General features: G+C 42.3%; 1 protein-coding gene across 2 annotated transcripts in view; it reads left to right on the top strand.

Moving 5' to 3' along the window:
* usp24 (ubiquitin specific peptidase 24) overlaps nt 1–21,775 on the top strand; it is a 200,138-nt gene that overhangs the window by 110,258 nt on the left and 68,105 nt on the right. For both annotated transcript variants that reach the window (XM_078560934.1, XM_078560933.1), the window contains exons 34-39: nt 5,318–5,480; nt 6,248–6,403; nt 7,260–7,330; nt 9,959–10,119; nt 12,918–12,979; nt 18,678–18,869. In XM_078560934.1, coding sequence (XP_078417060.1) covers nt 5,318–5,480; nt 6,248–6,403; nt 7,260–7,330; nt 9,959–10,119; nt 12,918–12,979; nt 18,678–18,869 — 805 coding nt within the window. The remainder of the gene's footprint in view (nt 1–5,317; nt 5,481–6,247; nt 6,404–7,259; nt 7,331–9,958; nt 10,120–12,917; nt 12,980–18,677; nt 18,870–21,775) is intronic.

Here is a 21,775-nt window from a genome sequence, read left to right as displayed (position 1 = left end):
TCCTTTTGGACCATGAGCCCACCACCCATCAAGCCATTGTTTCCAGGACTGTCACTGACCTCATTTCATCTAGAGATCTTTCCTCCACAGCTTCCCACCTCATATTCTCCCAATCCTGAGCAGCCAGCTTCTTCTCAAAATCCACAAACAGGACTGTCCTGGTAAATCCATCGTTTCAGCCTGTTCCTACTTCACTGAACTGATTTCTTCCTACCTTAACTCTATTTTTTCTTCCCTTGTCCAGTCTCTTCCCATCTACATCTGTGACTCTTCTGACACCCTAGATCTGATCCATTTCCTGGACTTCAACTCTCAGGCCTCCCCATTCCTCCATGGATTGTGATAGGGTTCCCCTTCTCCTCACTTTGCATCCCGCCAGCCTCCACATTCAAAGGATCATCCTCCATCATTTCTGCCACCACCAAACATATCTTCTCCTCCCCTCTGCTGTCAGTATTCCAAAGGGACCGTTCCCTTCACGACACCCTAGTCTACCTCTCAATCATCCCCATGCCCTTAGCACCTTTCCATGCAATTGCAGGAGCTGTAACACCTGCCCTTTTACCTCCTTTCTCCTCATTGTCCAAGTCCCCAAACGCTTCTTCCAGGCGAAGCAGCAATTTACTTGTGCTTTTTTTGATTTAGAATACTGTAATCACTGTTCACAATGCACTCTTCTCTGAAGATTGGGTGACTGCTTTGCGAAACACCTTCACCCAGTCTGAAAGCATCACCCTGAGCTTCTGGTTGCTTGCCATTTTAATTCACCACCTTTTTTTGACGCTCACATTTCTGTCCTTTGCCTGCTGTGGTGTTCCAGTGAAGCTCAATGCAAGCTGGAGGAACAGCACTCATCTTCCAATTAGGCACTTTACAGCCTTCTGGACTTGATATTGATATTGACAATTTGAGGCCATGAACTCTGTACCCCATTTTAATTGTCTTTTTTTTGCCATGTGCCACCAGTCTTGATCTTATTTTTCATGTTTTTGCTTTCGGACATTATTCTGCCATTCACACTCATTCTGGACAAATGGTTTGTTTATTTACTGCAACCATTACCACTCCCTTTCCATTTTGTTCCATTATATCTATTGAAGGCCTTCCCTTTTGCTCTTTTTCCCATTCCCTCCTTTCAACAGCATAAAAGCCATCACATTTCTACTTTCCTTAAGTTCTGAGGAAGGATTATATTCCACTCAAAACGTTTACTCTGCTTCTGTCTCCACAGATGCTGCCAAACATACTGAGTATTTCCAACAACTTCTGTTTTTAGTTTAGATTTTCAGCATCTGCATTATCATTCTCTTAAGACTTTTTGTAACTGTGCAGTCTGTGTAACATTGGTATTTGTGCATTAATGTCCAGATGCTTTTTAAAGGGAAGGTGGTAATACAGTAGAGGTGAGTCTCCTCATTAAATAGATAGTTATTCATCTATTTTATTTGCTTTCTGTTGTCCAGCTGCAGCCTGAGAAACTGCCAGTCCAAGCAACAAAGTGAAAATAAGGCCATTGTGTTCACTACTATTTGCATTGCAAGAATGTTGAACACATGGACCACCTCTCAGGACCCAGCATCCAGGATTCAGAAATTAGTGGAAGGGTGTACCTGGGGCCAGACCTAGAATTGGGGGCCTGTGCAAATATTCCTAATAGTAAGGCCCTACAGAAGAAAGAGGGAAATGCTTAATTAAGAAAAATTTTGGAAGGCAATACACTGGCCACCTCTTGCTAAAGAGACCTAGAATTGCATTCCAGACTGGGGCATCTCTTCAGCAGAGGTCTGGGAGGCCTTCTGGTATTTTGGAGGGGGGAATTAAAAAAAAACAAGCAGCATCAACCTTGGCTAGTAAGGAGTAGGCAGAAGTTTCTATCTGCCTCACTTCCATGGTGGAAGAGCTGAGCAGAAAGCCCAGGCCATTATAATTATCAGGAAATTCTAAATTGGGTATATATCAGGTAAATCAGGAAATTTGAGGTGCAAGAAACAAGGGTAATACGGGGGACTACAATCTGCATATAGACTGGGTAAACTTAATTAGCCCTAATGTTGTGAGGATGAATTCCTGGAAGGTATACAAGATGGTTTTCCAGAACAGTAAGAACCAACTAGAGAACAGATTATTTTAGATCTAACATTGTGAAATGAAAAAGGGCTAATTAATAATCTTGTTGTAAAGGAGCTTCTAAGGAAGAGTGACCATAAGATGATAGAATTTTACATTACATTTGAAAATGATGTAGTTCAATCCAAAATTAGGGTCTTAAACCTAAACAAAAGAAACTTTGAAGATATAAGATATTGGCTGTGCTAGATTGGGAACTAAATTCAAAGGTATGATAGTAGATAGGCAATGACTAGCATTTAAAGAATTAATACATGGTTCCCAACAAATTTACATTCCTTTCAGGCACAAAAACCCAAGCAGGAAATATGTTCCAACCATGGCTAACGAGAAGTAAAAGATTGTATTAGATCAAAGGAAAAGGCTTATTAAGTTGCTTTAAAAAAAGTGTTAAGGCTGAGGATTGATAGCATTTTAGAATTCAGCAAAGGAGCACCAAGAAACTGATAAAGAGAAAATAGAATATGAAAGTAAATTAGTATGAAACATAAAAACATCAAAAGGTATGTAAAAAGGAAAAGATTAGCAAAGATAAACGTGGACCCATTATAGACAGCCTTGAGAATTTAAGAAATGGCAGAGAAACTAAACAAAGATTTTGGCCCGTAACTTCTGAGCTCCCCAGTGTCGGATTTGGGAGGTACTCCCAAAGATGCTCTGGGGAGTCCCTCTGTTAAGTTCCCAGGTAAGGGTTTGCACAGCATTTGGCCAGAGTGCGCACTTCCTATGGACAGTTGCACTGTGCTGGGAACTATTCGAAAATGCAGTTTAAATCGTTAAACTTCAGATGGTTCTGCCAGGGTTATGGTTACTCAGGAAAAGGTTAGAAGAATTAAAACCTCTTCTAACTTCTGAGTAACTATTGTAAAGACCCAGACCGACCCCGAGGGACTTGCCCGACCTCAGACGCCCTCACTCCCTGACCTCCGATCACCCGCATCCCTCGACCTCCGGCCGCCCAAAGTCATATGGATCTATGAAAGGGATTTCATGTTTGACAAAGCTGTTAAAATTTTTTGAGGATACAACCAGCAGAATAGTTAAGGGAGAACTAGTGGATGTGGTGTATTTGGATTTGCAGAAGACTTTCAATAAGGTTCCACACAAGAGGTTAGTTAGAAAAATTTAGAGCTCATGGGGTTGGGGGCATTATAATCGAATGAATTGAGGATTGGTTAAAGGACAGAAAATGGAGAGTAAGAATAAATCGGTCATTCTCAGGTTGGCAGGCTGTAGTTAGTGGGGTACCGCAAGGATCAGTGCTTGCGCCCCAGCTATTCACAACCTATATCAATGACTTGGATGTGGGGACCAAATGTAACATTTCCAAGTTTGCAGGTGACACAAAACTTGGTGGGAGTGTGAATTGTGAGGAGGATGCAAAAAGGCTTCAAGGATATTTGGACAAGCTTAGTGAGTGGGCAAGAACTTGGCAGATGGAATATAATGTGGATAAGTGTGAGGTTGATAGGTAAAACAAGTGCAGGGTACTTCTTAAATGGTGAGAGATTGGAAAGTGCTGATGTCCAAAGGGACCTTTATATCCATGTTCAGAAGTCACGAAAAGCTCACATGTAGGTGCAAGAAACAATTCGAAAGGCAAATGGTATGTTGGCCTTTACTGCAAGAGGATTTGAGTACAGGAGTAAAGAAGTGTTGTTGCAGTTGTATAGTGCCTTGGTGAAGCTGCACCTGGAGAATTGTGTGCAGTTTTGGTCTCCTTACCTAAGGAGGATGTACTGCTATGAAGGTTCACCAGACTCATCCCAGGGACGGTAGGATTGTCCTATGAGGAGAGATTGAGGAGACTCGGTCTGTATTCCCTAGAATTTAGAAGAATGAGAGGTAATCTCATTGTAAAATACAAAATTCTTACATGGCTTAACTAGATACCTGCAGGAAGGGGGCGAGGGTGGGGTGTCGAGAACTAGGGTACACAGTCTCAGAATAAGAGGTAAGCCATTTAGGACTGAGATGAGGAATTTCTTCACCTCAGAGGGTGGTAAATCTTTGGAACTGTCTACCCCAGCAGTCTGTGGAGGCTCAGACACTTGAGTATATTCAAGACAGATTAATAGAGTTCTAGATATTAAAGGTATCAAGTAGTGTGGGATAGTGTGGGAAAATGGTGTTGAGATAGAAGATCAACCATGAATATTTGAATGGCGGAGCAGGCTCTAGGGGCCAAATGGGATTCTCCTGCTCCTATTTCTTATGTATGTTCCTGTCGTGTCTAATCCACAAAATGGGTTTAGTGTTTTATTATCATGAGAAAATTTGGTACTGAATCTTTATATTTTTCCCCCCACGGCATTTGACACAAGTTTGAACACGAGATCATTTAAATAACATACTTAGGGTGGGTGTGGAAAGGACGTTTCCTCCTGTGGGAGAATCTAGAACTAGGGGTCACTGTCTAAAAATAAGGGGTTGCCCATTTAAGATAAAGATGACATTTTTTCTCTGAGGGTCGTGAGTCTTGGAACTCTCTTCCTCAAAAGGCAGAGGTAGATAGACTCCTGATAAGCAAGGAGGTGAAAGGTAATCCAAGGTAGGGGGGAATGTGAAGTTGAGGCTACATTCAGATTAGTCATGATCTTAATGAATGGCAGAGCAGGCTTGAGGGGCCGAGTGCTGCTACTCCTACCTCTTATATTCGTACCCTCAAAAAAACCTTTGAGATGTACAGTTGGGTTTCGACATTCAGCTTTCTTCAAATACCTCTGAAGTTTTTCTTTGAAGGTTAAAATCCTGGAAATCCCTCCCTAACAACACAGTGGATGTACCTACACCACATGGACTGCAGCGGTTTAAGAAGGCAGCTCACCATCACCTTCTCGAGGACAACTAGGGATGGGCAATAAATACTGGCCCAGCCAGCAAAGCCCGCATCCCGTGAATGAATAAAAAAAAAATACTAGCTGCTCATGTGTGAACGTAAAGGATAGTAAGGAATTATGGCAACCTTGTCATGACACAACCAAAGGGACAAATCAATTTGTAGTTTTATCAACTCTTGAATAAAATGTTGATTGTTTGAAAAAATTGTTACTGGAATCGTTGGGGGAAAGATATGTGTTTCAACCTAAACTCATTCATTCACCCTTGGAGGTATAGCATGCCAGTTATTTGTCCAGCAAGTGTTATTTGTGTATTTTAGTTAATGTGAACATGTGTAACTTTGTTGCAGACAATGGATGTGAATGATTTCACCTCAACAGTAGCCTGCTTCATGAGGCTGACATGGGCAGCAGCTGCTGGACGTCTTGACCTGGTGGGGAGCTGTCAGCCAATTAGAGAGAGTACCAATTTTCTGTTTTCTGTTGGTATTCGAAATAGGCTCAGCAGTTCAGGTGAGGAAACCTTGTGTGCCCTTGAAGCTTTTCCTAGGTTGAGTAACCTTTATTTGTGTGCTTTAGTGTTTGAGTCCCACTGTCAATAGTTCTTTTCAAATTAGATACCAGGACAAGTAACATAAAATGGATATTTACCTTGATAGATGATTTACAGAAAATCTGCCTGAGTTGTGGCTCCCAAATTTGGCAAAAACAAATATGGACGCTGTTTTGCAGCTCTTGAAATCTCTAAGTAATTTTCTGTGCTCTTTTGTGGTCTCCATGTGAAGTATCACTTTTGGTCACAAGGGTCAGTAATTGACATAATCCGACCTCTGCCAGTGTTGCTCTTGCATCTGGGGCTCGACATCAGGTTTGTTTCTTTGTTCAGCCTGAGACCTCTGTACACTCCACTCATCACTTCTCAGGCAAAGCATAACATGTCAGGAAATCATCATTTGTTAAATCATATTGTTTAAATGTATATTCTCCAATCTTGTGCTGGAACTCTCTCTATAATGACAAATTTGGGACAATTGTTGGGATACAGTAAATCTAATGTTAGCATTATTGATTTGACATTGATTTATTTTCATGAATTTTCATTAAGTGCCTATTGTGGTATCAGATAAATATCACAAATGGATTCCATAGCTTGGTGGGTAGGCGAAGCAATTTTTTTTTGGCAAAGTATCCAATTTACTGTCAGGTTATCCTAATGTAAGGTGGGGAGTAAACTACCCCTTCAAGTAGAATAACACTGCAACTGTTTTAACTTTTTACAGGCAGCACTTGCAGTACAGGAAGTGAAGGTGAATCAACCACACTACATGCAGGCATATGTGTGAAGCAGCACTCAGTCTCCACCAAAGATACGCTCATTGCCCGAGAGGCCTTATCACTTCTAGTCACATGTTTACAACTCCGGTGTCAGCAACTAGGTAATGTCCTTCACAGATCAGTTGATTATATTTGAAAGTTGGATATATTTTAAAATTACACTTGTCTTTCTTAATACTCTAAGTGGCAACACCAGATTATAATTTTATTTTATAAGTAAAATTGTACCTGTCAAAACATGTACTCAATGGAAATTGTTTTCTCTGTCCAGAGTAAAAATATGTAATTGAAAGGCTCCTTGGTAGATCTCCACTTCTTGCAGAAAGGTTCAGGAAGCTACCCTTTGGCGATGTATTTCTGCCTCACATTGATACTTTTTTATTTGCTTTATTTTCAAATTAACTGAATAGAAAAAGAATCCATATTTTTTATAAAACCTCTAACTCAATTTCATGGTTGAATCCAGAATTTTTTTAACCAAATTCCACTTACAAACACAGCTTATATGCAGTTGTACTTAAAAATTGATGATGTATTATAAGAAACACGTATGGGTTTTGTTAAATGAAGCAGCTGAGATAAATGGGAAACATCACCACAGATAGACAAGCTCACAGGAAAAGAGAAACTGGAAATAATTGGAATTTATCTTGATGGCAACTGGCTTTTGGAAAGAGGAGCTGCACAGAATTGAGTAAATCCAATTTGAAGTAACTGCCATGTCACTGTCTTCAAATTTAAGGATACGATGGTGCATATAGAGGGCAGATTAGAGGAATTGCATTATGTAAAACAAGATTAGGTAGAGAGTAGAGATCTGAAGGAAACCAAAAATATTTTAACAAACTGAATTAGAAAAATATCTATGCTAATTTTTGTGATAAATGAGATTAATAGCTGATTGTTTTCAATGATAGCAATAGACTAGAAGATCAGATTTTGCTTTTTTTGTTTTAGGTTCTTTTTATATTCTTCCTTGTGTGAGTGATTTTATCATTGACATACTACTTGGATCCCCCAGTGCTGAGGTAAGGAAAATAAAAATTGCCTAAAAAATCTGGTTTGCATCATGATTTTCTCTGGGACCAGCAAGTGCTACATTATTGGGATAATGTGGAACAAGTAAGAGATCAAGCAGCAAGCATATCTGGAATTAGAAAGGTTTCCATAGACAAAGCTAAATGAGCTTGATGTTGGTTGAGTGAGATTGTGATTCCCATTATGGATTTGATTGTTTAGCAATAGCTACGCGGTATGAATGAGCAAGTCAAACAAATGTGAAAAAGTACCCTCACTAACTCTCCAGCTGTTTATGCTTTCCTGCAGTGGAGATGTGAAAGTTACAACAATATTGGAACACTATTTTGCATAGGCCCTCCTGAAAATGGCCTGTGAATTTTTAGTATACAGTTTGGAATTATTGAAAGCAAACATGGGCCCTTTAGAGGCAGAGACAGGAGAAATTTTAAGGGGGAAATAAGGAAATGGCAGGGATGGTCAACAAATATTTTTTCTGTCTAGAGGACACGAACATACTGTAAATTGTGGGGAGCCAAGGCTCTAATTAGAGTGAAGAACTTAATTAATATTAGTAAGGATAAAGTACTGGAAAAATTCATGGGACTAAAACTTGACAGATCCCCTAGACGTGATGGCCTACATGGGTTTTGAAAAAGGCAGATGCATTGATAGTGGATGCATTAATTTTGACCTTCCAGAATTCCCCAGGTCTGAGAACGATCCCTGTGGATTGAAAGGTAGTAAATTTAACCCAGCTATTCAAGAGAGGGAGAGAAAACGGAGAACTGTAGAAGGTTGGGCTGACATCTGTGGTAGGGAATTGCTGGAATTTGACAAGGAAGTATTCTATGAACGGCATGGCACTAGGAAGTTCTGAGGAACAAAGGGACCGTGGCATGTGTGTCCATAGATCTCTGAAGGCGGAGGGGCATGTTAGTGGGGTGGTGAAAAAGGCATATGGGACACTTGCCTTTATCAATCGAGGCATAGATTACAAAGGTAGGGAGGTCATGTTGGAGTTGTATAGAACCTTGGTGAGGCCACAGCTGGAGTACTGTGTGCAGTACTGGTTGCCACATTATAGGAAGGATGTGATTGCACTGGAGGGGGTGCAGAGGAGATTCACCAGGATGTTGCCTGGGATGAAACATTTATGTTATGAAGTAATGAGGTTGGATAGACTTGGGTTGTTTTCGCTGGAGCAGAGAAGACTGAGGGGCGACCTGATCGAGGTGTACAAAATTATGAGGGGCATGGACAGGGTGGATAGGGAGCAGCTGCTCCCCTTAGTTGAAGGGTCAGTCACAAGGGGGCATAAGTTCAAGGTGAGGGGCAGGAGGTGGATGTGAGGAAAAACGTTTTTACCCAGAGGGTGGTGACGGTCTGGAATGCACTGCCTGGGAGGGTGGTGGAGGCGGGTTGCCTGACATCCTTTAAAAAGTACCTGGATGAGCACTTGGCACATCATAACATTCAAGGCTATGGGCCAAGTGCCGGTAAATGGGATTAGGTAGGTAGGTCAGGTGTTTCTCACGTGTTGGTGCAGACTCAATGGGCCAAAGGGCCTCTTCTGCACTGTGATTCTATGAATCAATTATTAAAGATCTGGTAATGGGACATTTGGAAAATCACTATGATTAGGCAGAGTCTTAGAAAAGGGGAATTGACAAATCTATCTATATATTGAGGGTGTAACTAGCAGGATGGAAACCAATGGAGAGAGATATATATATATATATAATATAATAAATATGCCACACAGGAAGTTGTTACATAAGATTCAGGGGGAGATGTTGGCGTAGTGGTAATATCACTAGCCTAGTAATCCAGAGCAATCCCACCACAGCAGCAGGTAGAATTTAAATTCAATTACTGAAACCTAGAATTGAAAGCTGGCCTCAGTGGCCATGAAACTTCCCCCTTATAATTTCTCTTGTCTCTGTTTCTGTGCGAACATTTCCCCCTGAATGTCTTTTAGGGAAGGAAATCTGCCATCCTTACCCAGCCTGGCCTACATGTGTCTCCAGATCAGTAATTGACTGTTAACTGCCCCCTGAAATGGCCCAGTAAACCACTCAGTTCAAGGGCAATTAGGGATGTGCAACAAATGCTGGCCTTGTCAGCGACTCCCACATCCCTTGAAAGAATAAATAAATAAGATTAGGGATCATGGGATTAGGAGTAATAATAGCATGGATTAATAATTGGTTAACAGACAGAAAACAGAGAGTAGGGGTAAGCAAGACATTTCAGGATAGCACAATGTAACGTGAATTAGTGCTTGGGCCTCAGCCATTTACAATTTGTGTCAATGGCTTAGATAATTTAATATATTAAAGTTTGCTGCTGATACAACGTTAAGTGGGAAAGTAGATATCAGGAGGACACAAAGAGGCTTTGAAGAGATATAGGCCAGTTAAGTGATTGGGCAAGGAGGTGACAGTTGAAGCCCAATGTAGGGAAGTATAATTTCTCCACCTTGGTAGGAAAAATGGAAGACTAAGATCCTAATTCTTGACTCTTCAGCCAGGGGAAACAACCTCCCAACATCAACTCTGTTAAGCCCTCTAAGAATTTTATACCTTTCAATAGGATTGTTGTATTTTGAAGATGTCAGTTGTTTCATATACTCACAGATCAGAAGAGTTGCCTGGGATCAGTTGTACACGCTGAGCCAAACGGATACCTCCACAAACCCAGAAATACAGAAACCTAATCAGTTCCTTCTACATGTCATCCTGACAACACAGCTGCCGCTGTGGTCCCCAACCAGCATCATGCGTGGAATCAACCAAAGGTAGGAAGGATATCAGAAGATAAAATAAAAGCCCAGTCTGATCAAAAGCATCCTGAATATCTGTTTCTTTATGACGTTGTAGAAGACCATAAGACATAGGAGCAGAATCAGGCCATTCGGCCCTTCGAGTCTGCTCCGCCATTCAATCATGGCTGATAAGTTTCTCAACCCCATTCTCCTGCCTTCTCTCCGTAACCTTTGATCCCCATACCAATCAAGAACCTATCTATCTCGGTCTTAAATACACTCAATGACCTGGCCTCCACAGCCTTCTGTGGCAATGAATTCCATTGATTCACCACTCTCTGGCTAAAGAAGTTTCTCCCCATCTCTGTTCTAAAAGGTCTTCCCTTTACTCTGAGGCTGTGCCCTCGGGTCCTAGTCTCTCCTACTAATGGAAACATCTTCCCCACGTCCACTCTATCCAGGCCTTTCGGTATTCTGTAAGTTTCAATCAGATCCCCCCTCATCCTTCTAAACTCCATCGAGTATAGACCCAGAGTCCTCAAACGTTCCTCATATGTTAAGCCTTTCATTCCTGGGATCATTCTCGTGAACTTCCTCTGGACCCTCTCCAGGGCCAGCACATCCTTCCTGGGATACGGGGCCCAGAATTGCTCACAATATTCTAAATGTGGTCTGACCAGAGTCTTATAAAGCTTCAGCAGCACATCCCTGCTTTTATATTCTAGTCCTCTTGAAATAAATGCCAACATTGCATTTGCCTTCCTAACTACTGACTCAACCTGCAAATTAACCTTAGGAGAATCGTGGACTAGGACTCCCAAGTCCCTTTGCACTCCAGATTTCTGAATTCTCTCCCCATTTAGAAAATAGTCTATGCCTCTATTCTTCCTGCCAAAGTGCATGACCTCACACTTCCCCACGTTGTATTCCATCTGCCACTTCTTTGCCCAATCTCCTAACCTGTCCAAATCCTTCTGCAGCCTCCCCGCCTCCTCAATACTACCTGTCCCTCCACCTATCTTTGTATCATCTGCAAACTTGGCCAGGATGCCCTCAGTTCCTTCATCTAGGTCAGTAATGTATAAAGTGAAAAGTTATGGTTCCAACATTGACCCCTGCGGAACTCCACTAGTCACCGGCCGCCATCCTGAGAAGGACCCCCTTATCCCCACTCTCTGCCTCCTGCCAGACAGCCAATCTCCTATCCATGCTAGTACCTTGCCTCTAACACCATGGGCTCTTAGCTTACTGAGCAGCCTCCTGTGCAGCACCTTGTTAAAGGCCTTCTGGAAGTCCAAGTAGATAACATCCATTGGCTCTCTTTTGTCTAACCTACTCGTTACCTCCTCAAAGAATTCTAACAGATTTGTCAGGCATGACCTCCCCTTGATGAAACCATGCTGACTTTGCCTTATTTTACCATGCACTTCCAAGTATTCTGAAATCTCATCCTTAATAATGGACTCTAAAATCTTACCAACGACCGAGGTCAGGCTAATCGGCCTGTTATTTCCTGTCTTTTGCCTCACTCCCTTCTTAAACAGGGGGGTTACATTAGCGATTTTCCAGTCCTCTAGGACCATCCCTGACTCCAGTGATTCCTGAAAGATCGCCACTAACGCCTGCACTATCTCTTCAGCTATCTCCTCAGAACTCTGGGGTGTAATCCATCTGGTCCAGGTGATTTATCCACCTGCAGACCTTTCAGTTTTCCTAGCACCTTCTCCTTGGCAATGGCCACTATACTCACCTCTGCCCTCCGACTCTTTTGAACTTTGGGGATGTCACTCGTGTCTTCCCCCAAATAACGTAACATTCCAGTACACATTTTAACTTTGATTAGTTCTATTCAGTTCCTCTGCCATTTCTTTGTTCCCACTACTACTTCTCCAGTGTCATTTTCCAGCGGCCCAATGTCCACTTTTGCCTCTCTCTTACCCTTTATATATCTAAAAAAACTCTTGCAATCTTCTTTTATATTACTGGCTAGTTTACCCTCATATTTAATCTTCTCCCTCCTTATTTCTTTTTTAGTTGTCCTCTGTTGGTCTTTGTAGGCTTCCCAATCCTCTGGTTTCCCACTGCTCTTCGCCGCATTGTATACCTTCTCTTTAGCTTTTATGCTGTCCCTGATTTCCCTTGTTAGCCATGGTTGCCTCGTCCTCCCTTTAGTATGCTTCTTCTTCCTAGGGATGAATTTTTGCTGTGTCTCCCAAATTACTCCCAGAAACTGTTGCCATTGCTGTTCCACTGTCTTTCCTGCTAGGCTCATCTCCCAGTCAATTCTGGCCAGCTCCTCCCTCATGCCTCTGTTGTTCCCTTTATTCAACTGTAATACCGTTACATCTGATTCCAGCTTTTTCCTCTCAAATTGCAGGGTAAATTCTATCATATTATGGTCACTTCCTCCTAAGGGTTCCTTCACCTTAAGCTCCCTTATCAAATCTGCCTCATTACTCATCCCTAAATCTAGAATTGCCTGTTCCCTAGTGGGCTCCACCACAAGCTGCTCCAAAAAGCCATCTTGTAGAAGATCACCAATAGCATTACTTTAAGCATAATCTGGAGTTTGGAGTTTAATTGCAATGGTTAGATGTTACCCTAGTCTGTTCCTTTAACTCATTTGCTGCTCAGGCATTCCCCATGGAGAAATTACCTAAATAGGTGATGAAACCGTTGAGATGCCATTGAATGGGTAACACCTGCCTACAAAATGCTCTGAATTTATTTTACCCATGGCCATTATATGAATGTAAGTTAAGTTTCTGTTTAAAATGACCATGTTTCATTTTGCTGTATTTGCAAATTACTTGTCCTTGCTTGCCTTGCAGGCTTTTGTCTCAGTGTACTGAATATTTTGGCTTGAGGTGCCAACTCTTGGATGACTTAACATGTGAGTATGATGGATCAATTTACAGGTTAAATGTAAGTGGACAGCATGTTCTTTCTTCAGTTCATCCACTCTGTGTTAGATAAATCCTCAGTATACCATGCAGAAATGACTGATTCTAAAATGAATTTTTTTGGCAGTTTCTAATTGATGAATTGCATTTCAATTTTTAGTCCAAGTAAATACTGTCTGACTGTTTTTGCGCATCAAGAGCATGGGGCTACGTTGAGGGTCACAACACAATCAAATTTTTCAAATTGCTATGTGATTTGTTAATTACAACCAAATGAACTAATCAAAGTTAAAATGTGTACTGGAATGTTACGTTATTTGTTACAGTGCAGAATCATAACTATAGTTGGTGACTTTTAACATTGAATTTAAGGCACCAATAAACATAGTACTACTAAAATTTTACTTGCACGCACTTTTATGCTGCAAGCATCTATGACTTGCTACATTCAGGTTATCACATCTATGCTGGCACTTTTCTGAACCAATCCAAGACTAAATTCCACTGCACTGTCCTGTCAGCATAACCCTGTATCTTCCTCTGCTTCAAATAATCTTACTGTTCCCGTAAAAGATGGAATTTCTCTTTTGCCTCAAATACTCTGTGGTAAAGAGCTGTCTCTCAGACTAGTCAAGCAACAGCCCAACATAGCCATGCTCACAGAATCATACCTTACAGACCCAGGCACCACCATTGCCATCCCTGGATATGTCCTGTCCCACTGGCAGGACAGACCCAGCATAGGTGGCGGTACAGTGGTAGGCAGCTGGGAGGGAGTTTCTCTAGGAGTCCTCAACATCGCCTCCAGACCCCATGAAGTCTCATGTCATCAATTCAAACGTGGGCAAGGAAACTTCCTGCTGATTGCCACATACCGGAGCCTCACCCCCCCCTGCTGGATTCAGCACTCTTCCATGTTGAACACCACTTGGAGGAAGCACTGAGGGTGGCAAAGGCACAGAATGTACTCTGAGTGGGGGACTTCAGTGTCCATCACCAAGAGCAGCTCAGTAGCAACCCTTCTGACACAGCTGGCCAAGTCCTAAATGACATAGCTGCTAGACTGAGTCTGCGGCAGGTGATGAGGGAACCAACAAGGGGGAAAAACATACTTGACCTCATGTTCACCAACCTGCTTGCCACAGATGTATCTGTCCATGACAGTATCGGTTGGAGTGACCAACGAACAGTTGTTGTGGAGACGAAGTCCCATCTTTTCATTGAGGATACCCTCCATCATGTTGTGTGGCACTTCTACTGTGCTAAATGGGATAGATTTCGTACAGATCTAGCAACTCAAAACTGGGCAACCATGAGGTGCTGTGGGCTATCATCAGCAGCAGAATTGTACTCAACCACAATCTGTAACCTCATGTATCCCCCACTCTACCATTACCACCAAGCCAGGGGGTCAACCCTGGTTCAATGAAGAGTGCAGGAGGGCATGCCAGGAGCAGCACCAGGCATACCTAAAAATGGGGTGTCAACCTAGTGAAGCTACAACACAGGACTACTTGCTGCTCATGCTGTTTGGCATGCAAGTGATAGAGCTAAGCGATTCCGCAACCAACATCAGATCAGATCTAAGCTCTGCAGTCCTGCCACATCCAGTCAGGAATGGTGGTGGACAATTAAACAACTCACTGGAGAAGGAGGCTCCACAAAAATATCCCCATCTTCAATGATGGGGGAGCCCAGCACATCAGTGCAAAAGATAAGGCTGAAGCATTTGTAACAATCTTCAGCCAGAAGTGCCGAATGTGTGTTCCATCTTGGCTCCTCCAGAGGTCCCCAGCGTCACAGATGCCAGTCGTCAGTCAATTCGATTCACTCCGTCCTCTCGAGAAATGGCTGAAGGCACTGGATACTGCAAAGGCTATCGAACCGGACAATTTTCCGGCAATAGTACTGAAGATTTGTGCTCCAGAACTTGCCACACCCCGAACCGAGCTGTTCCAGTACAGATACAACACTGGCATCTACTTGGTTATGTGGAAAATTGCCCAGGTATGTCCTGTACACAAAAAGCAGGACAATTCCAACCCGGCCAATTACCGCCCCATCAGTCTACTCTTGATCATCAGTGAAGTGATGGAAGGGGCCATCAACAGGGCTATCAAGCAACACTTGCTTAGTAATAACCTGCTCACTGACACTCAATTTGAGCTCCGCCAGGGCCATTAAGCTTCTGACCTCATTACAGCCTTGGTTCAAACATGGACAAAAGAGCTGAACTCGAGGGGAGGAGAGAGTGATTGCCCTTTGACATTAAGGCAGCATTTGACCAAGTGTGGTATCTAGGAACCTGAGCAAAACTGGAGTCAATGGGTATCACAGGGAACACACTCCACTGGTTGGAATCATACCTAGTACAAAGGAAGATGGTTGTGGATGTTGGAGGTCAGGCATCTCAGCTCCAGGACATCACTGCAGGAGCCCCTCAGGGTAGTGTCCTAGGCTCAACCATCTTCATCAATGACCTTCCTTCCATTATAAGGTCAGAAGTGGGAATGTTTGCTGATGACTGCACGATGTTCACAATTCACAACTCCTCAGATACTGAAGCAGTCCATCTCCAAATACAGCAAGACCTGGTCAACATTCGGGCTTGGGATGACAAGTGGCAAGTAACATTTGTGGCAGGCAATGACCATCTCCAACAAGAGAGAATTGATCCATCGCCCCTTGATGTTCAATGGATTACCATTGCTGAATCACCCACTATCAACATCCTGGGGATTACCGTTGACCTGAAACTGAATTGGACTAGCCATATAAATACTGTGGCTACAAGAGCAGGCCAGAGGCTAGGATTCCTGCGGCAAGTAACTCACCTGACTCCCCAAAGCTTGCCCAAAATCTACAAGGCACAAGTCAGAAGTGTGATGGAATACTCTCCCCTTGCCTGGATGAGTGCAGCTCCCACAACACTCAAAAAGCTTGACACTACCCAGGACAAAGCAGCCTGCTTGATTTGCACCCCATCCACAAACATTCACTCCCTCCGCCACCAATGCACATTAGCAATGTGCGCCATCTACAAAATGCACTTCAAAAACTCATCAAGGCTCCTTAGACAGCACCTTCCAAACCCACAACCACTACCATCTAGCAGTGCAAGGGCAGCAGTTACATGGGAACACCGCCACCTGGAAGTTCCCCTCCAAGCCATTCGCCATCCTGACTTGGAAATATAACACCATTCCTTTTCTGTTGCAGGGTCAAAATCCACAGGGACTGCAGCGGTTCAAGAAGGCAGCTCACCACTACCTTTTCAAGGGCAGTTCAGGATCGGCAATAAGTGCTGACCTAGCCAGTGAAGCCCACATCCCTTGAATGAATTTTTTTTTTTTAAGTTCCATATTGTAACAACTCGCTGCATAAAATTTATTCTAACCCTTCTTCCTCTCCTAGTTGCTTTTTTAAATTGATGAGCCCTTGTCCCTGATTTCCCATCCAGAAAAAAACAGTCCCTCTCTACTCACCCTGCCAAAACTCTTTAGAGTTTTAAAACTTCCATGCAATATCCTAGCATTCTCTTATCCAGTTGCAATAATGCCAATATTTAGGGTCTCTCCTTATAACTATAGTTTCTCATCAGGTATTATTGTGGGATCTCTACACTGTATACCCTGCATGGCTTCAATATCCAGTTTGTCATGGAATGTCAAAATTGTATAGGTACCCTGCTCTAACTGTGGCCTAAACATTACCTTGTACAAATCTGTCATCTCTTTGCTTTTATACTTTTGCCCATTTCTGAACAATATCGTTAACCCTTTGTTTCATACCTGTTAGCCAACGTTCCATTCCTGCTGCTACAAATTCTCATATTGTATATGATTGAGTTTCCTGTGAGACACCTTAGTGGCTCTGTGTTTCCCTTTAGGTTAGTTTATACTTAGCCTGCTTACCCATGGAGCTCTCTTCTTTGTACCCCATTTTGCCGTATAGTAATATATCCATTTAGTATTCTATCGTGTATTTGAAGGTTCTCCATTCCTGATCTTTGTCCTGTTTGATGACCTTTTTGCCAGTAAATTTGGGCCAGCAGATCCCTCCTTATCTCAGTAAATTTTATTTTGCCTTTCCAAGTCTAACACCACTATCATTGACCCTTCATTATCCTGTTTACTTTGCACATTAAACCTAAAAATGTTTTGCTTGTTTTGTGATGCTTTACCTATTCAAATCGAGCAATGCTTCTTCATTGAGATAGGGTAAAACTAAAAGCAAAACGATCATTGGAATGGTTAGAAATGTATAGCTTCACCTTAATTATTGCTGCACGATTCAACCTGCCCAAGTAAGAGAAATAGTGCTGAGGAATTGAACAGCTTCATTATCTCTGCAACAGCAGTAGTCATTTTTTAGCCAGGAATAGGATAAGTTTTGATACAGGTGTTATGGCACAGTGGATGGTAAATGCTGAGCTGCTCAAATCCCAGAGGGAAACTTGAAACAGCTGCCACAACTGTTTTGCAATGTGTATTTTATTTCGAGACTTGTGCCTTGAATTCAGTAGCAATAAGTCCACCAAGACGTAGAGGTTTTTTTTACAAAACTAAATTAAACATTTATTAATAGGAGAAAATATTTTAAGCATATACATTGGTCTACAAGTTACTACTATACTAACTGCTAACTCCCCTAATTAATCTGGCTCCCAGTTACACCTCCGTTAAGGTAACAGCAAAAAACAAATAGATTTAAACAACCCCAGGCAAAGCAACACAATACCCTGATAGGAGAATTCAAAATGAGTTTTCTCAGCTTCAGTTCCTTGATGCATAGAGGCTGGAGGCTTTTCACACTTGTCAGATCGTAGAATGCCTTCCTCCTTACACATAACCTCATCTCCTTTATACTAGTTTCTCCCTTTTAAATGTAAATTCCATTGTTCCAGTATGTCTTTGCATCTACTTTTCTCATAATGTAAATCTTTCACGGTGCTCATATTATCAGTAACCTTTGGGAAAAATAATCGCACTGTTTGGCTTAGCTTCTTCTGGCTAGGTATAACAACTTGCCATCTCTTTTAAATTGCAACTACTCTGGTTTATCTAAAAATGCAAATTTTCCTTACACCTCACATTGTGAAACTTCAGCCATGTTTACGTATTTAGCATTTCAAACCTAGCTTCCTTTTTGATAACTCAAAAGCTCCAGACAAGCTGTCTCCAATTCAATTAAATCCCCCCCAGCACACACACGCTCACACACACAAACTAATCCAAACCTCGCTATTAACCCACTTTTGCAATAAATCACAATATTATGAAATTATTATATTTTCATGACACAGGGAATGCTTCACTGCTATACCATTCAGTGCATTTTAACTTCAACCACTGTAGACCATTATTGTCAAATTTCTGTTTCCCTCTCCAGCCATTTCTTTTGCTTCCCTGGATAGGGTTGCCAGTTTAGAGTAAAATGGAGAATAGCTTGTGCCTTGGATATACACCAATTTGGAATTTAGTTTAGAATTCCTAAAAATGTAATTTAAGATTGTTGTATTAATTAGAGAGGGAAGTTACTTGTTACACATCTGTCTGGGCTGAATTCAGAGCACTATATGGGAACAGTGTTCTACCTAATAGTGTGCGGTCTCTAAATAACACTGATATTTCTAATTTTCAGCAATAAGGACATCAGCATAGAACTTAATCACCTATTTCTTTTTAGCTTCAGAAATGGAACAGCTTCAAATTAGCCCTGCAGCCATGTTAGAAGATGAGGTTAACTGGCTTGACAACTTTGAGCCCACATGGACTGCTGAATCAGAGACTAGCGAGTCAGATAATGTTCTGCTTGCAGGACATCTGCGCCTTATCAAAACTCTTCTGTCACTCAGCGGCCCAGAGAAGGAATTACTTGGTAATGTAAATTTATTTTTATAGCAGCTATTGAAAATGTGCATCAGAATCATTAAAACCATCTTCATATAATTCTAAAGAAGCAAACTGGAAGGCCTGAGATTTTTGTACAAATATTCAATGGACGCCATCCCACTTCCTGCCCCACAGCATAGTTAATGTGGTTCCTACCTTTACTAGTGACCTTTCTCTCATGCATTAACGTCATCTTGTCTAAAAATAATTGGTCGGGCAAACTACATTAACTGATCAAATTGGTGCTAGTGTAACACTTAATCCATTTTGTTCTGCAAGTGTCAAGACCAGTTTGTCCTCATCTCACTTGAGAGATAATTAATAGATACTGCCATCCTGTAGTATATTGATCTTCCATTGGCTAAGAATAGCACATTGGTGATGGAGATTGCAAACTAGTGAGTGGAAAGGGGAAAGGAATTATTGGCTAAAGCCCAAGCTAGTATACCAACACACAATCTGAACCAGATCATCTGGGAAGCTAACAATACTTGTGTATAAAGATGGTAATCAGGGGTGGTTCAATGTACGATCATCTCTGGTGTCTGGTTACAGAGTGGGACTTGCAGTATTTAGGATCAGGTGATAAGTCTTTGATCTATAGAGGGAAATTAAGAGGGAAAAATACACACTCATTTGCGTAACTGTATAAAGGATTGCAATCATTCTCAGTACTATATTTTCCCAATGAATGAAGTTAATTATCCACTAATGAAACTGTGCCACCTTGCCACTGGACCCACATAAATTTTAAGGAATATGTGGTGGGTCGGGTGGGGTTGTTGCAGGGAATGGGGGTGGGGGGAGGAGGTTGCAAAGAGAAGAAATGTTTGTTGAGTGTCTCTTAGCTCAGAGAAATTAACCTTGTTTGTCCTCAGGACTGCTCAATTACCAGAGACGACTTTCAGAGATTTAGCAATATGCAAGTAAATATTACAATATTTGCAACCTCTGCATATTAGAAATAAAGTCAGATTGCAGACAATAGTTGAGAAGTAGTGTCACAACATAAAGACATTAGTCTCATGCCTATCCTATTTTATATGATGCAGATGGAGGGCTTGCCATTGAGGCCTGTTGTATGTCTCTCTACCATGATATCTCTGGTATCAGAACTTCCAATTGTTTTTTGTAATGACTACCCTGATTAGATCATTTCACACTGTATATCACGCGAAATCATTAACGGGCCCAAGGCTATCAGTTTCGGTCCTGAAAAGTGTCCAGTCTACCTCAGATTACTGTGGAATGGTAAGTTATCTCAACAATTTGAGCAACAGGTGAAACTAGTTGTTTCTCTACTGCTACTCTGCAGTAGCAACATGAGTAATATTCACTGCGAACAGGATGCTGCCATCAAGCCAAAAAGACGTTCTGCCTGTCACACAAATATTTAATGTAGTGTATGAATTTCAGTGCCAGTGGCATGCTGTGTATGTAGACTGTATGTCCCAAAGACTGGTGGATCGTATCAAACAGCATGTCCTTTCTGTTTACAACGAACAAGGTACGGACTGTACCCAACCAACCTGTGCTTGCAAAACTCAAAACACAGTGTCCAACATTAAATGTGAGGGGGAGGGGGAGAGTTACCTGGACACTATGGGCAGAATTTTGCCCTTGTCAGGCGGGCTTGATGGGGGCGGTTGGGAAGCCGACTGCCGCCTGCAATCGAGGCTGGAAGGCGATTTCACACTGGCAGGCCAATTAAGGCCTGCCCAGCATGCAACGCAAGCAGCAGCGCTTAGTGCTGCCTCTGCGGGCGGGAGGAGTGCGAACGGGCCGAGCACGAACTTCGCGCAAGTCCACATTTGATAATCTCTGAGGCACAGAGTTGCCTCAGGGAGATGAAGTGTTTTAAAAAAAAAATTAAAAAATGGAAAATGTATTAAAACATGACCCCTCGTGTGATTCTGTCACACGAGCAGGGACATGTTATTAATTAAATTTGAAATTTTTTATTTTATTTTTTATTTGCTTTAGGAAACCTCATCCCGCCCGCTAACACTAAGGTTGGACGGGCAGCGAAAAATTTTGTTGAATAATCTTCTTCGTGGCCTTAAGCCTTTTAATTGTCGGCAGGCGGGCTGCTGACTCTGGCACATGCCCACCGAACGAAATATCGCGCAACTGCGCGCTGATGTCGAGACACTCGCTTGACGCCAATGCGCGTCATTTTACACTCGAGCGGTTCGGGCATGTGTCCGCCGCCAAGTGCTCTTTGTTCCAGGAGGCAGTCAACTCCCTTTAGGTTAGGCAGAACTTTAGAATTGGTCAGTGGTCAGGGACAGGAGGATGTGACTGCAGGTAAGGGGAGCCAACATGTAGTGATGGAGCCCCTGACTTTGTTCAACAGATATGAGGTGCTTGCTACCTTTGTGGATGAGGAACAGGACTGCAAGGTGGATGAGCGGACTGACAATGGCACCATGGTGAAGGATGCCTTTCAAGTGGGGGGAGCAAAGAGAGATGTTGTAATGATAAGAGACGATATAGCCTGGGATTGATACTGTTCTCTGCAGTTGAGAGCCTGAGTCCTCACGGCTATGTTGCCTACCCATTGTCAGGGTCCAGGATATCTGCACAGGGCTGGAGAGGAACTTGCAGTGGGAAGGGGAGGATCCAGTCGTTGTGTTTCATGTAGGTACCAATAACTAGGGAAGAGGTTCTGCATATGTATGAGGAGCTAGGCACTAAATAAAAAAGCAGAACCTAAAAGGTGGTAATCTCTGGATTATTACCTGAGCCACATGCAAAATGACGCAGGGTAACTAAGATTAGAGAGATGAATGCATCGCTCAAAGATTGTAGTGGGAGAAATGAGTTTCGATTCATGGGGCACTGGCGCCAGTACTGGGCAAAGTGGGAGCTGTATTGTTGGGACGGTACACA

This window comes from Cetorhinus maximus, chromosome 17, assembly GCF_964194155.1.
Source record: "Cetorhinus maximus chromosome 17, sCetMax3.hap1.1, whole genome shotgun sequence".
Classification (NCBI taxonomy): domain Eukaryota; kingdom Metazoa; phylum Chordata; class Chondrichthyes; order Lamniformes; family Cetorhinidae; genus Cetorhinus; species Cetorhinus maximus.
This window is presented reverse-complemented; position numbering and strand designations above follow the sequence as displayed.